Source organism: Rhinatrema bivittatum, chromosome 6 (genome assembly GCF_901001135.1).
Source record: "Rhinatrema bivittatum chromosome 6, aRhiBiv1.1, whole genome shotgun sequence".
NCBI lineage: Eukaryota > Metazoa > Chordata > Amphibia > Gymnophiona > Rhinatrematidae > Rhinatrema > Rhinatrema bivittatum.
Window position 1 is genome coordinate 100961741 of NC_042620.1, and position 15878 is coordinate 100977618.

The 15878-nt window shown below is 42.9% G+C and overlaps 1 protein-coding gene across 2 annotated transcripts in view; it reads right to left on the minus strand.

Annotated features, from left to right (window-relative positions):
• TTC21B (tetratricopeptide repeat domain 21B) overlaps nucleotides 1-15878 on the minus strand; it is a 450819-nt gene that overhangs the window by 261745 nt on the left and 173196 nt on the right. For both annotated transcript variants that reach the window (XM_029605659.1, XM_029605657.1), the window contains exon 12: nucleotides 314-443. In XM_029605659.1, the coding sequence (XP_029461519.1) occupies nucleotides 314-443 (130 nt within the window). The remainder of the gene's footprint in view (nucleotides 1-313; nucleotides 444-15878) is intronic.

Consider the following 15878-nt stretch of genomic DNA (forward strand, 5'->3'; position numbering starts at 1 on the left):
AAATTAAATTTGGCTCAAAATTCTTACACTAATTATAAATAATGAATATATATGCAATTACAGTCTAAGTTAGTAGCGGTTCTCCTTAAAATAGTTCAACAGAAATTTCTGGCTTAATTCAAACCTCTACATTCAAATTTTTATAGTTGGTGCGACCCAAATACAATTTGAGTACTGGAAGGTGAAGTTGGAAAAGACAATTGGCCAATTTGGCCTTTCCCAACATGAAATCCTCTCAGTATAGTAGTTCTGCATCCGCTTTAAGGGTCTGAGTTAAGCCATTTCTTTTATTGCTATATATATATAGCCTTACCTGATAAATATTTTACTTTTGCAATCAAATAAACAGCTAGTACAAGACCAGGTACAGTTTTCACCACAGTCTCTAACACTGAGGCACAGTGCCTCAGCAGAGGAGAAACAGGCTGTCCCGGAGAAGGAGGCTAGAAATAGAACCATAGGCCATGTCAAAAATTGCACAAAGTGCCAGAACACAAGCTTACATCCATCATCAGACTTTCTAAACTAAAGAAAGGTTTTGGTCTCACATTTACGGTATTTATTGAAAAATGATTGGCTCATCTGCTTAATTTTCCCCCTATTATTCAGTGCTTTCTCCAAAGACAAGAGGATAAAGTCTGTCATACAATGGGATGGTGTTATCTTGACAGTGCCAGGATGAAAATGCTCTCTCAAAGCTCAGAAAAAACAAGAATATTTTTCTGAGTTGTGTGAGAGTTCCTGCACAGCCAATCGCTGCACAAGTCTCCTCAGTGTTTTCATCCACTCGTGTGAACAGACATTTTTTACTCTCTCCCAAAATCTGTTTGTATTTTTCCGTCCTGTTAATTTTTGATTCTTTAATTTTTTTGTGTCCCCTCAAATACAATCCTTAATTTTTATTGAATTATTATAGAAATAAAAATACAAATAAACATACTTTAAAATGCATGTATGCGAATGCAAGACATGTAACTTGTAACATTGGAGAGTTAGAATGTATGGAATTATGCACGAGAAAATAGATAGACATTATAGGCTTTTTAGAGATGTGATGAAAGGAAGATAATCAATGGGATACTGTGATACCAGGATACAAATTATATCTATGTGACAGCACAGATCAATTGGTGGAAGGGTGGCACTATGAGTAAAAGGATGGCATAGAGTCAAAAGCAAGTTTTCTTACTGTAAACAGTGTTCTCCATAGATAGCAGGATGAATTAGCCATTACATGTGGGTGACGTCATCTGGTGGTATTTAACGGACTTGTCTCTCTAAGCTTTCAGAACTTTGCTCTACCGAGTATGTGTGGGAGTTCCCGCATGGGCTTGTCTCTTAAGCCTCCTCAGTTAGTTACAGAGCTAATATAGCAGAGTAGTCCAGACTCTCAGCAGGAGAGTGGGTATTCTAATTTTTTCTATCTACAGAAAACACCATTTATGTAAGCAAACTTGCTTTGTCCATAAATAAGCAGGCTGAATTAGCCATTATGTGGGGAGTCCCAAACTGAGGGTTGCAGCAGAGTGATTACTGAACAGGTAACTTGGATTCTACCACGGAGAGTGAACTAACGCAAGACTACATGCCTCAATACTGCCTGCCCAAACGCACTGTCAGCTCTTGAGAGATTGTCCAGACAATAATGGAAAGTGAAAGTGAAAAGAGATGACCATGTGGCAGCCTTGCAAATGGGCAATGGAAAAGGCCATCCCTCTCACTTGAAGAGCCTTAACTGGGTCTGTAAATTCAAGTCCAACTGTTGCATAACAATGAATGAATACAGGTTGCTATCCAGTTGGACAAAGTTTGCTTAGCAACCAGTTCACCCAATGCATCAAGGTCATAGAAGAAAAAAAGCTGGCAGGTTGTTATTATTTAGGAAAGTTGTGGGTGGATCCTTGGACCGGTGGCAGATGACCACGCCCCCGGGGGAAGATCCTGAGAGGGACCACCAGTCAGGCTCAGAATTAGGAGACAGACACACACTAGTTCTTTTATTAGACAGTATACGTCTTTACGTTCCCACAAAGTAGATGCCCAAGACAAGGCCCCACCATCCAGGTATGAAAGGATGTAGGTAGTCTGGGAGAGAGCTGTAGGAAATAGAGACGGCTGTAAGGCAAAGTGCATGCAGCACTGGTTCAAAAATCCCTGGGTCTTCTGGATTTGTCTGGAAAAGTGGATTGGAGCCGCCAGTGGTACAGCAGTCTTCAAAGTTACCTCCGATAACTGACCTTCTTGGTTGGAGGCTGTGCCTTGAACCTTCTGTGTGTGTAGCTGATGAAATGCTGCAGCAAGTTTCTCCAAGGCATCTTGCTGCTCCACAATGCACTGGGCCAGGCCCGGTATGGCCTGCAAGGCATTGAGTTGTGCCAGATCCATGGAGTTAGCAATCTGTTATTATTTAGTTGTGGGTGGATCCTTGGACCGGTGGCAGATGACCACGCCCCCGGGGAAGATCCTGAAAGGGACCACCGGTCAGGCTCAGAGTTAGGAGACAGACACACACTAGTTCTTTTATTAGACAGTATACTGAACCATCAGAGGTGACAGTAGTGAGCTGGAATGCCCGGCTGGGCTGTAGCCTCTCAGATACTGGAACAGTGATCCCTGGAGGCTGAGCTGTAGAGAAACTGAAATATAGTGAGTAGGCAGGGTATGCAGAGTTCATGGACAGAACCTGATGGTAACACTCACACAATGTCTCATAGAAGCCCAGGAGCTGGAATGAAGTAGGCCCTCGAGGAGCGAGTACCTGGTATCAGGGAAAGCTCTGAGTGTGCGATGGTAACTCACAGATGTAGTAGGCAGCGATGACTTCCAGGCAGAAGTGAATTCCAAAGAAGTCCGGGAATAAGGGCCCTCGCGGAGCAAGTACCAGTTCCAGACTGCAACCTACAAAGTAAGAGAGAGAGCGAGGCCCCCCGAAGAGCGGGTACCCTGGTAAGTCCGAGGAGGCAGAGTAGCTTGGAAAGTCGTAGCGAGTCCGTTGCCATTCCTTGCTAACTCAAGTTGTTAGCAATTTAGAGACCTTTAAATATTTGAAGCGGATGATGTCATCTCAGGGGGACACCCCTGAGGTTCGCGCCCCTTCTGGTACACGAGGCAGGGCCGCATCGTGCGCGCGACCCCAGGCATCAGGTCAACATGGCGGATTGCAGCGTCGGGCCAGTCCGGGGATGCCGGACGAGGTAGACAGAGACGCCGCGGAAGCCAGCCTTCCATCAACCCCGGAGGGAATCGCCAATGCGGTAAGGTGGGTGGAGTGGAGACGTCGGGCAGTGACGGTCACAACACAGGTTTAGCAATGAGGCTGTCTATCATTTATAGCAGGCCAGAACCCGCCTACAATCCAAGGCGTGCAGGTGTTTCTCCCATTCATGTGCTTGTGGATGAGGGAAGAAAGTCAGCAAAATGATGGTTTGGTTTAAGAGGAAAGGAGAGATGACCTTTGGCAAGAATTTCGGGTATGAAAAACCCCTCAGTTATGGAATTTTATTTATTTATTTTATTTATTTATTTTATATACCGACGTTCGATCGAGATATCACATCGGTTTCCAGATAACTAAAAGAATAGGGTAGAAACAGCCCTATTTTACATTATAACATTGTAATAAATATAATAAATTATAACATTGTAATAAATATAACAAATAATAACAGAAATAACAGGATTACATAGAACATTTGAATATAGTATATAACATATGTACAAAATGACTTGTTGATGAGGATAATTTATGGTTAAGGATAGCAGGGAGGGTTGAAAAGGGGGGAGGAGGGGGGGGATAGGTGGGAGGAAGGTAGTGCAAGGGAGGAAAGATGGTGACGCGAGATGATTGTGTAGGGGGCGTGGTGTGTTGCATTTGGAATGGAGTAGAGATTAGAGCAGTGGGCTACAACCCATGGAAACCAGGGTTCAAATCCCATTGTCACTCCTTGTGACCTTGGGCAAGTCACTTTACTCTCTGTTGCCTGAGGTACAAAAATTAGTGTACAATTCTGGTCGCCGAATCTCAAAAAAGATATAATTGCGATGGAGAAGGTACAGAGAAGGGCGACCAAAATGATAAGGGGAATGGAACAACTCCCCTATGAGGAAAGACTAAAGAGGTTAGGACTTTTCAGCTTGGAGAAGAGATGGTTGAGGGGGGATATGATAGAGATGTTTAAAATCATGAGAGGTCTAGAACGGGTAGATGTGAATCGGTTATTTACTCTTTCGGATAATAGAAAGACTAGGGGGCACTCCATGAAGTTAGCGTGTGACACATTTAAAACTAAGCAGAGAAAGTTCTTTTTCATTCAACACACAAACTCTGGAATTTGTTGCCAGAGGATGTGGTTAGTGCAGTTAGTATAGCTGTGTTTAAAAAAGGATTGGATAAGTTCTTGGAGGAGAAGTCCATTACCTGCTATTAATTAAGTTGACTTAGAAAATAGCCACTGCTATTACTAGCAATGGTAACATGGAATAGATTTAGTTTTTGGGTACTTGCCAGGTTCTTATGGCGTGGATTGGCCACTGTTGGAAACAGGATGCTGGGCTTGATGGACCCTTGGTCCGACCCAGTATGGCATGTCCTTATGCTCCCTCTGTCCTTCCCTCTCTCACACACATGCTCCCTCTCTCTAGTACACATACACACACCTCATACAGGCTCCCTCACTCTCTCGCGCACACACATCCCCTCATACAGGGGCTCTCTCTCTTGCATACACACCCACACAAGCTCCCTTTCTCTCTCACACATACATCCTCACACAGGCTACTTATGTCTCTCTCTCACGCACCCTTTCAACACAGGCTCTGTCTCACACATACACAAACCCTTCACATAGGCTAGCACCTCACATACACACAATTCCTTTTTCATACACACCAGCTCCCAATCTCTCACACAAATACACACTCCTTCACAATCTCCTCATATAGGCTCCCTCTCTCTGGCACCCACACTCAAGCATCTCCCCCCTCACCTCCCATGCTCTCTCACTTCCCTGCTCTCTCTCTCTCACCTTCCCCTCCCCTACACCCCTTCTCCTCCCCTCTTTCACACCCCTCCCCTTTCTCACACCACTCTCCTTCTCCTCTCCTCTCACACACACACATTCACTCTCACCGGGACCTTCATCTTCTCCGCGAATGGAGCACACTCCGTTCACAGCACACGGGGGCTTTCATTTTCACCGCGAATGGCGCATGTCCCGCTGCACTGGGGGACTTCATTTTTGCCATGAATGGCGCATGTCCCGCTGCACTGGGGGCCTTCATTTTCTCCACAAACGGCGCATATCCTGCGGCACCAGAGGCCTTCATTTTCACTGTGAACGGCGGGCGTCCTGCAGCACCGGGGGCCTTCACTTTCACTGCGAAAGGCGAACGGCACGCCAGGGCCTTAATCTTCGCCGCGAGCGATGCACGACCCTCAGCGCACCAGGGCCTTCATCTTCGTGCGCTCTATTTGCGGTATGCTAGGGCCTCCTCTGCTATTTTCTGCGCAGAAAATGGCAATTCTGCACAGGGGGGAATTCTGCGCTCCACAATAGTGCAGAATTCCCCCAGGACTAAATGTCACTAGTAGGGTACTACAGATATCAGTACTGGGACCTGTGCTGTTTAATATATTCATGAAAGATCTGGAAAAAGGAACAAGTGAAGTGATCAAATTTGCTGATAATACAAAATTAGTCAAAGCTGTTAAAACCGCAGCAGATTGCGAGGAACTGCAAATGAACCTTGTGAGATTAGGGGACTGGGCATCTGAATGACAGATGAATTTTAATGTGGAAAAATAATCCCAACTACAGGTACAAGGACTCCAAGGAAAAGAACCTTGGAGTCCTTGTGGCCAACACACTGAAATACTGAGCTCCAAAAAGGAAAAGAGAACAAAACAGAAAATATCATATTGCCTCTATTATTGATCCATAGTGCAATCAAACCTTGAGTGCTGTGTGCAATTTTGGTTGCCCCATCTCAAAAAAGACATAATGGAATTAGAAAAGATGCAAAGGTAGGTAACAAAAATGGTAAAGGAGAAGGAAAGGCTCCCCCTGATGAAAAGCTACACAGGCTAGGGCTCATCAGCCTGGAAGAGACTCCTTAGAGAGAAAATGATAGACATTTATAAAAATCATGAGTGGGGTAGAATAGCTAAATACTCCTCTTTCAAATAATACTAAAACAAGGGGATACTCCATGAAAACAGCAATTAACCGATTTAAAACAAATCATAGAAAGTACTTGTTCACTCAGCACTCAATCAAACTGTAGAATCTGTTGCCAGAGTTCAAAGCAACTAGCATAGCAAGGTATAAAAGAGGTTTGGACAAGTTTTTGGAGGAAAAGTCCATAAAACATTATTAAGTCAAATAGACTAAAGAAAGCTATTCCTATCTCAGGGAATCAGTCACAAGAAATAGATCTACTTTTTGGGATCTGCTGGGTTCTTGAGACCCAAACTGGCCACTGTTGGAGACACGATGCTGTTATCAATGGACCTTGGTCTGTCCCAGCATGGCATTTCTTATGCTCTTATTTCTATTTATTTAAAATACTTATATCCCACATTATCAAAAAATATGTACTCAGGTTACATAATAAAAGACTCATAATAAAACATAAAACCAAGCAATCACATAAAAACATAACAAAATTCCATCAAGCCACAATGCACCAACCATCCTAAATGTTGTTAACAAGAGTGGATCCCCTGACCTACAAATATGAAAGGTCCATCATCTGATACTCATCGTCATACCTCAGCTATCTCCTGAAAAGTCTACACAAATAAGTATGCATTTTCTGATTTCCAAAAGCTGACAATCGAGGTCTCAACTTTCATTTTATCAGGCAATAAGCTCCATACAAGTGGCCCCACAATACAAAATAACCTCTACCTAGTTTCTTCTAACTAAAAGAGGGAACATCTAATAATTGTATTTCTTTTCAAAACTGAGTTTGACTTAGCTTACTTTCTTTTTGCCATGTTGGGCTTCAAGAAATGTCCTTTCTGTGATGCAAAGGTGTCTCTTACAGACTGTCATAGTTGCTCTGTAAGATGTTTGAGCCCTGTCTTGATATATTTAATTGTGTTGCCTGCACTAATACATCTCCTAGGGCCAGAAGATTCAGAAGTCTCACCTCCTCAGCTATCAATCTCAGGAAGCAAAAGGAGACCTTTGAAAACGGAGGGACCTTCTTCACCTGTTTAAATAAAAAAGTAAAAGATGTCTCTTTCTCAACACCATGAGTCAATGCACACACAGCGCAGATACCACTCCTGAAATAGTAAAGAGGGAGGTATATTGCACTCTTCAGCGCAGAAGGGCACTGGACCCATTCTATCCGAAAGCTTCGCCAAATAGAAAAAAAAAAAAAAAAGACTATCCACAGAGCTGGATACAGGAAATAGGTCAGCATAAGTCTCAATGCCATTGGCAGAATCCTTTTTTTGGCACAGACAATATAACAGCAAAAAGCTATGGTAGACTTACTGGTGCCAAAATTGTCTCAATGCCGAGTTAAGTCTTTCAGCGCACAGAGAAATATAAGCATATTTCATATCAAGCATCACCAGTAATGCACAGGGATCCAGAAGCTATGGCAATTCTATTACCAGAATCAGATAGATCCTCATCAGTTGTTCTAACACCAAAAGAAGATGATCATTGCTATCTAGAGAATAATTGGTGGTTGGAATTTGCAAAATAATATCTGTCAGATATGACAAAACTACTGTCCCCTCCTTGAGCACAAGTAATGTCTTCTATTTTGGACATGATGGCTTCCAGGTTAGGTAGTCAAGCCACTATTCCTACTTATTAGAAAAAGGATTAAATGGTTCAGATGCAAACCCATTCTCTTACCTGTGAATCAATCTCTTGATTCAATCTGGCATTGATTCTGTCAATGCCAGAAGACTCTCCTATCATATTATTTGGGCACTCTCAAGAAGATTCAGAATTATCCTGTAATTCATTCTCTTATTACTCAAATGAAAACCAATGAATAGGTATTCCATCCAGAACTGGTGCGACCTATTAGGCAAACTAGGCAGTTGCCTATAGTGCCAACCATTAGGGGGCACCAAAGAGCAGCCATGTGGTGCCGCGAACAGAGCCTATCCTGCCTGCAGCAAAGAGGACTAGAGAGTCGGTGGCCGTGAATGACGTAGGAGACCAGAGGGTGGCGTGAACAGGGGGCGAGGCGGCGGCACAACCAGGAGAACGGGCACAAGGCAGAAGGCACCTAGGGTGCCTAATACCCTTACACCGCCCTGCTTCCATCAGATCCTTCACCTCAGCACCATGAAGATGTGTTTTACCCCACTTTTGTTCAGAAAATACCCTTACATCTTCAGCAAGAAGCAGGCCCTACAGAAAATGTGTTTTGATTGCTTAAGTATATTGAAACATGCAAGCAACTAGAAGTGGTTCTAGTTCATAGACTTTTACAAGAACATCAAGCCAAAATGTAACAGTGTGGCACAACACATGAGCAGTCAAGGCTTTTCTCAGTGCATTTTATTTACAGTGCGTCAAACCTTCTACATTTCCCATAGCCTTTAATAACCACAAACATTTAACACTTACTTTCCAGGAGTTGCCTCTCCTCTCTACTCCTGGTTACTGTCTTCCTTTCAGGTTCCAGGGCCTCTCCTTGCTCCTCTCTAAGCCTACATTATATCCTGCTCTGGAAGCCACCCAGTATTCATAATGATCTGTCTTAAGGTAAACCGAGACCAGAAAGCTGGGATCACTTTTTTACACAGTTCTGAGGGCTTTTCATGCATGCTCCTTCACATACCCCCCTCCCCTCTCAGCTCAATCTTACTAAATTGGGCAGCTACTCCTACTAGGTCTGTGTCCCACCATAGGAACTCACTATCTCTTTGCTCCATTTTTGCCCTAACCAGGGGCTTCCCTTTCCTTCTTTGACCCTTACCAATTCTGGATTACGAGGTTCTAAACTAGGACTGCCTCGCTCTGTAACCAAAGGAAAAGCACTTCAAATGGGGTCCTTTTACCAGTTTCCCAAGGTGCCCTTCCCCACCCTTTTGGGGTCTCAATGGAGGGTTCCATGTACAACCCCATTTTCTCTTTTCCCAAAACCAAATTTTTCTCTTGTTTCTCTGAGCCACCCACCTTGGTTAGTCCTAGAGTCCCATTCTTTATAATGTCCAGGTCGTTAGCTGCATCTCTGGCCTTCTTCGCCTCCTCAACTTTCTGATGGCTAGTGGTCCAATGCTCCTGAATACGATCTGACTCCTCTTCAGCCAGCTGGACATCCTGGCTCAAAGAGGCTTCCTCTGCTTCAGCGCATTGCTTGCCTTCATTCTCTGGCCTCTGCCTTTCAACTCCTTTTTTGGCATAATCCATGGGGAATGAGTTAACCACGATAAGGCACTGTTGCTGCTTATTAAGGTACTGCTGCTGCTCTCCAGCTTGCAGTGATGCTTTTGCCTCCTGGATTTCCACCATCTCTTCTCCTGGCTCAGGCTTCTTCTCAGTCCACTGGGTACATCAATGCAAGGAGTCTCCATTTGTATCAGCATATTCCTTGTCTCTACCATTTAGTGCATGCGCTGTTGATTCTTGTAATTTCTTCTTTACCATGATGACTTCTGGTATGTGGCATCCCCTTATTCTCCTCTTGTGCCATTTCTGTCGCAATCTCTTACCTCAGCCACCAGCTGTAGCCACTCACTCTTCTACGTGGCCTGGACTTTGGGGCATAGTCTCTCAGACTCCTCTATCTTAGCTGGTTTTTCTGGTTGTATTATCTCTTCAGCCTTTCCTTTAGTTCTTATCAGAGTCCTGTCAGGCTGCTTCAATGTTTCTGCTTTTGAGTTGCCTTCACCTTGACGCGCCTCCTTTTCTTGACTCTCCCAGTTCTTCTGGCTGGCTTGTACGGAGAACCCCATGGCTGTTCCACCTTTTGCTCAGGCTTGCTTTTAACCTGCCCTGCTGGCTCTATCAGGCCAAACCCTGCTCTAGTCCCTTGTACTTCCTCACTTTTAAAAGGCTTTTCTTTTCATTTCAATGAGACATTACCTGCTATTACCTGAGTCCATTACCTGCTATTAAGTTCACGTAGAGAATAGCCACTGCCATTAGCAATGGTAACATGGAATAGACTTAGTTTTTGGGTACTTGCCAGGTTCTTATGGCCTGGATTGGCCACTGTTGGAAACAGGATGCTGGGCTTGATGGACCCTTAGTCTGACCCAGTATGGCATTTTCTTATGTTCTTATGACACATACTGTAAGGCCCCATTGCAAGCTTCTTGGCCCATAAGCCTCAGTTACTGTAGTTGCATTGAGCGGGTTTCCATATTATTTATTTGCCCTCTGCTGGGCCTGTTCCTGCACTTCTGGATGCACCTCTAACATCTGTTCCAATGCTGTAGTCAATATCACTACTGGTGCTTTGCAAAGCTTCCCTGTAGTGCCATTCACAGGCCCCTCGCTGCCACAGTCATCACTGGCTCCTCGGGTGCTTCTTTCAGAACTCTCAATAGCACCATTCTCTGCTTCTAGAAGTCCCAAGCCCTCTTCTGGTTTTATTATTTCCTCCTGTCTCTTCACTTTCTCAATGGTGTTCAGTTGTTTCTGTAACTGTGGTAATTGCAGTTCTCACACCAGGGCTTGCTGCAGCACCCTCTGCATCAGTAACTGAAACTGATGTCCTTCTCTAATGGTCTAGCTCAACCTTTGCCTCTGCTGCTGGGCCTTAAAGATCTGTTCTAGTTGCTCCTGCTGCCACTTTTGCCTCTCCATTAATCTTTGGTACCGTACTTCCATGTCCTTCATGGCTCCTGAAGGAGACTTTCTTAGCAGTCTTGCGTTTATTCACAATCACACCTTTTTTCTCTTCTTTCAAAGAAACACTCTGGCAGAAAAACCTTTCTTTCAAGGGCCATGCCTGTTTAAATACACACACACAAACACACTTTTCCTTTTTTTCTCTGTAAAAAGAAACAAAACCGTGTTTATCCAGGTCTAACTCACTTCCCCTCCCCTCAGGCAGAGCTACTCTCCTTGGCCTCTTTTCGGACAGGAGCAGCGGCTGTCAGCTGACAGCCAACACTCAATTTTGCCGGCGGGTATGACAGCCACGGGTTCAGAAACCAGACACCGGCAAAATTGAGCATCCAGTTTTCAACCCATGAGACGTGGACCTATTTAAAAAAAAAAAATTTTCCCTTTTTTTTTTTTTTTTTTTTAAACTTTTGGGACCTCCGACTTAATATCGCCACCTTTGGGTAAGCGCTAATTTCTTAAAGTACTTACTGAATCGCGCGGGAATACCTAATATGGCCATCAACATTTGCATGTTGCAGGCGCTATTAGGTCCGGGGGGCGGGGGGGGTTGGAGTGCATTTTCGACGCGCTATTACCCCTTACTAAATAAGGGGTAAAGCTAGCGCGTCGAAAATGCACGTCCAATTGTGTTTAAACAGTTTATTTGTATTTCTATTTTTAAATATACCCACAACCTGCTTATTAGCAAATGATAAAGGCAGTTTGGGATCATTTTTATCTGCAAGCTCTCTATTAAAAACACCTGGGTCTTTTCAGCTTTTACAATCACCTCTCTATTGGGTCATTCTAACTTATTTGGTTTTTCAGTATTCTTTGAAGATACCTCCCTCTATACCACACGCTGCTGTGTGACTTTTCACTTTCTCCCACATTCTAGTTTAAAAGCTTCTCTATCTTCTTTTTAAAAGTTAGCAACAGCTGCCTGGTTTCACTCTGGTTAAGATGAAGCCCATCCCATCAGAATAAGATCTCGTTTTCCCAGAAAATTCCCGGTTCCTAACAAATCTAAACCCTCTTCTCTGCACCATTGTTTCATCCATGTATTGAGACTCTACTCAGACTGCCTCTAGGGTCCAGCACATGGAATGAAGTGCATTTCTCAAACAAAAGAGCATTTTGTGTTGGAATTAGAAATTGGGGAAAGAGAATGTGAAGAATGTCAGTGTTACAAGGAGGGCCAAGTTGCCCCATACATAAAATGGATCGTTACCAAGGGACACAAATAGACTGCTTGCTTATATACAATGAAATATTATATTGTAAGATAACTGTTTTTCTTAGTAAGGAACTTGCAAGTTGCAAAATGATGAATTGCTTGCATTATAGCTGAAATATTATTAAGAACATAAGAAATTGCCATGCTAGGTCAGACCAAGGGTCCATCAAGCCCAGCAAGCTGTTTCCAACAGAGGCCAAACCAGGCCACAAGAACTTGGCAATTACCCAAACACTACGAAGATCCCATGCTACTGATGCAATTATAAGCAGTGGCTATTCCCTAAGTAAACTTGATTAATAGCCGTTAATGGTCTTCTCCTCCAAGAACTTATCCAAACCTTTTTTGAACCCAGCTACACTAACTGCACTAACCACATCCTCTGGCAACAAATTCCAGAGCTTTATTGTGCGTTGAGTGAAAAAGAATTTTCTCCGATTAGTCTTAAATGTGTTACTTGTTAACTTCATTGAATGCCCCCTAGTCCTTCTATTATTCGAAAGTGTAAATAACTAAATTTGCTAATGTTAGATAAATGAAACTGCCTTGAGACATTGGGATAACATGAAGACATTTTACCTGACCAGAAAAGAACAACTCTGTTACCACTTCAGAACTAACAGCAGGCATGTAGGCATTAAAAGCAGGAAAATTCTATGGTGGCTAAGGGATTAAAGTTCAGTAAAGTCAATCTGCTGCTATAAGAAAAAGAGAGTCTCTGGCCATAAGCCCAGGACTGGATGAAGGCCCAGAAAGGGCCATAGGTCAGAACTGTAGAAGTAGAAGTAACTGCCAGTAAAAAGAGGAATTTCCAGGTTAAGTATTTCAGAGAAGCAGTTTCCAAAAGTTCGAGCAGAGTTTACGTAAGGTGTGTGAGGACTATATTGCTATCCCAAGGTACCAGTTGTTTGTGAGTTAGTTTTAGATGCAATAGGCCTTTCCATGAATTTAGAGACCAAAGATGCATGCAAACAGGTAGTCCGTTTTCTGAACAATGATAAGTTGTGATAGTGCTGAGATATACATATACCAATGAAACAGCAAGTCCAGATTGTAAGAGATGGTAAAGATAGAACAGGAGATGTTTTGGCTCACAGTTAAACCGGTCCAGTTTGTGGGACACACAATTTTTTGTAATGCTTCCATTTAAAGGAGTAGCTGTGCCTTGTTGATGGCTTCCTTGCTGAAAGAATTACCTCCTGAATTTTGACTGGAAGAGACCATTTTGCTAGGACCAAGCACTTAATATCCATGCTGTCAGATTGAAGGTTGGTAGATTTCTGTGTAAAAGAGAGCCTTCTTTTTTGGATAAGAGAGCAGAATTGTCTCCTAGATGAATGGAGAGTCTGGCAGAAATTTGAACTAGATATAGCACGGATGTCTTGGCCACACCAAGCGATCAGAATCATTGTGGCTTGTTCCTTCATAAGTTTCTGGATGGTCTTCCCTCTGAGTAAAATTGGAGGAAAAGCATACACAATGCCTGTGTCCAAAGAATTAGGAAGGCATCTAGAGCCAGACAAGCTAAGATGCAAATTTAAAGCTTTGGTCCTGACCTTTAAGATCTTATGAAGATTAGGTTCTTTACATTTGAGAAATAAGATCTCATGGAAATGTTCTCAAAAGACTATTCATTCTCAGTATACTTTTATGCTCCAACTAATCCCCGATTAGGAAATTTCAACATACTAGACTATTTAATCTGTCTTTTTGTATGTCAGCTCCACTACTGTGGAATGAACTCCCTCTGAATATTAGAGAGGAAACAGATTTGAAGAAATTTCACCGTTTGCTAAAAACATCGCAGATGGCATCAGACTTCTCTTTTAAATAAGACAGGTGGTTAGACCTTGTTGCCATGAAAACCTGGCTCAGGGTATAAGAGTTCTCTGTTCTAGAGTTGATTTAAGATAGTTGAAGTTAAATTGGTGTGTTCCTTATTTTAGAAGTGTTTGGGATTGAGCGGGTGGGGTGGTATTACAATGAAAGAGGTGGCTTATTTATTTTAAGAAATGTGGAGTAGACGGGAGGTAACAAGAGATGATATATCTGGTGATTTTAACATGATGTAGATGGGTGGTAATACGGAGGTAATGATGAATATGTTATATTGGAATGGAGTAGGTAAACTGGTTGTAAAATAGTTTAAAACGTTGTAAAATAAGCTCATGCTCCCCTTTCTAAGCTTTGCTCGTGTTTTCTGCAATTGCATTCAGTTCATGTTACATTCAGTTCATGTTACACGCATATATAAAGAGTTATATGTAAAGCATTTTTAAGCTAAGTTCTTGTTTCAATGTAAACCAATGTGATACTCTCAGTGTATGTCGGTATATAAAAATTGCTAAATAAATAAACAAACAAACAAACTGGTAACATGAAGGTGGTGAGGTATTTATTATGTTTGCTGTGTTTTATGTTTATTTTATTGTTTTTAATGCATGTGCATTGCTTTGGAAATTTTTATTGTAAAAATTGGAAGACAATTAACAATTTTTAATAACTAAATAAATGGAGCAGAATTGATTTAATTTTTAGTTCTGTTCTGTTGCAACTAGGTCAATTCATGGGTGACTCTCTCCCACAGCCCAAACAGTCGGTTCACTATGGATTGATTCAAGGACCATTCAAGTGGGAGGAATATTGTGCGAGTCTGTCCACCATGGTGTTTGCAATGCCTAGAACTGTGCTAGGAAGCCTTACAGATATGGTTTGCCCAGTGCCGTATCCGTAGGGCTTCCTGGCACAGGATCCAGTTCTTCCCTGCTTGTTCAAATACAACATTGCTACCTGATTGTTTGGATCATTATGTGTTTTCCTTTGAGGATGTGTCTGAATGCATACAGTGCATTGTGCATTGCTCTGAGATCCAGTAAGCTGATTTATAGCTGGCTTTCTTGAAGTGACCAAATCCATTGCATTTTGTATTGTCCAGTGTGGGCTCCCTAGCCCATGGTGGAGGCAACTATGATTAGTATCACTTGATAACATACTTGTGGAAGGGGAGCTCCTTCCAGCAGTCTGGATGGTTATAACCACCAACGTATCTCTTCCTTCATCTCCTGAGCGAGGGGTGATTCTTGTGTGACATGATTGAAGGAGCTGGTTCCATTGAGTCCTTAATCCCCATGTGACGTAGTGCCCCTAGTGTTCCCTTTGAGTAAGTGCAGAACCAGGATGGCAATCTGGTCCCCTTTAAATCCCTGAACGGAGAATGCTCCATGGGTGGGACCCTGGTGGGCAGCAGGAGCTCAGAGGGCGTGCCCAGCTAGAAGGGAATAAGGTGCTGAGCTCAACAGGAGCAGATGGGCTCCATGACCTGGACCTCTCTGGGAAGACAGGTAGCTGCTTTGTAATTCTTCTCTGGGAGATAGAGAGTGGGCAGTCTGCAAGTGTGTCTGTACTGCAAAGGTAGGCAGTTACTATTGTGTTTGTGTTCACTGTCTGTGTTGTAATAAAGTAATATTATAAGAGAAAAGGGCTGGAGTCAGCATAGATACTGCTCCAACACACAGATTGTTCAGCCATCCTCACACTCCATTATAGATGTCTGATGTGCAAGAACGTCAATGAAACTATGTGAAATCGCTCCTGTTAGGTGTCCTAAGAATATGAGAATGCACCAGGCTGTTGTAGAAGTTGCTTTCAGTAGCACTTTGGCAATTTTGCAGAGCACTGTTATCGTTTCCTAAGGATGGAATGCTCTCACTTGTGTGGTATCTATAATGGCTCCAATAAATTTAATTTGGGAGTTGATTCTAGTTTTGATTTTTCAAAATTGTTCATGAATCCGAGAGATTGAAGAAGGTTTATTGATGACTGGAGAT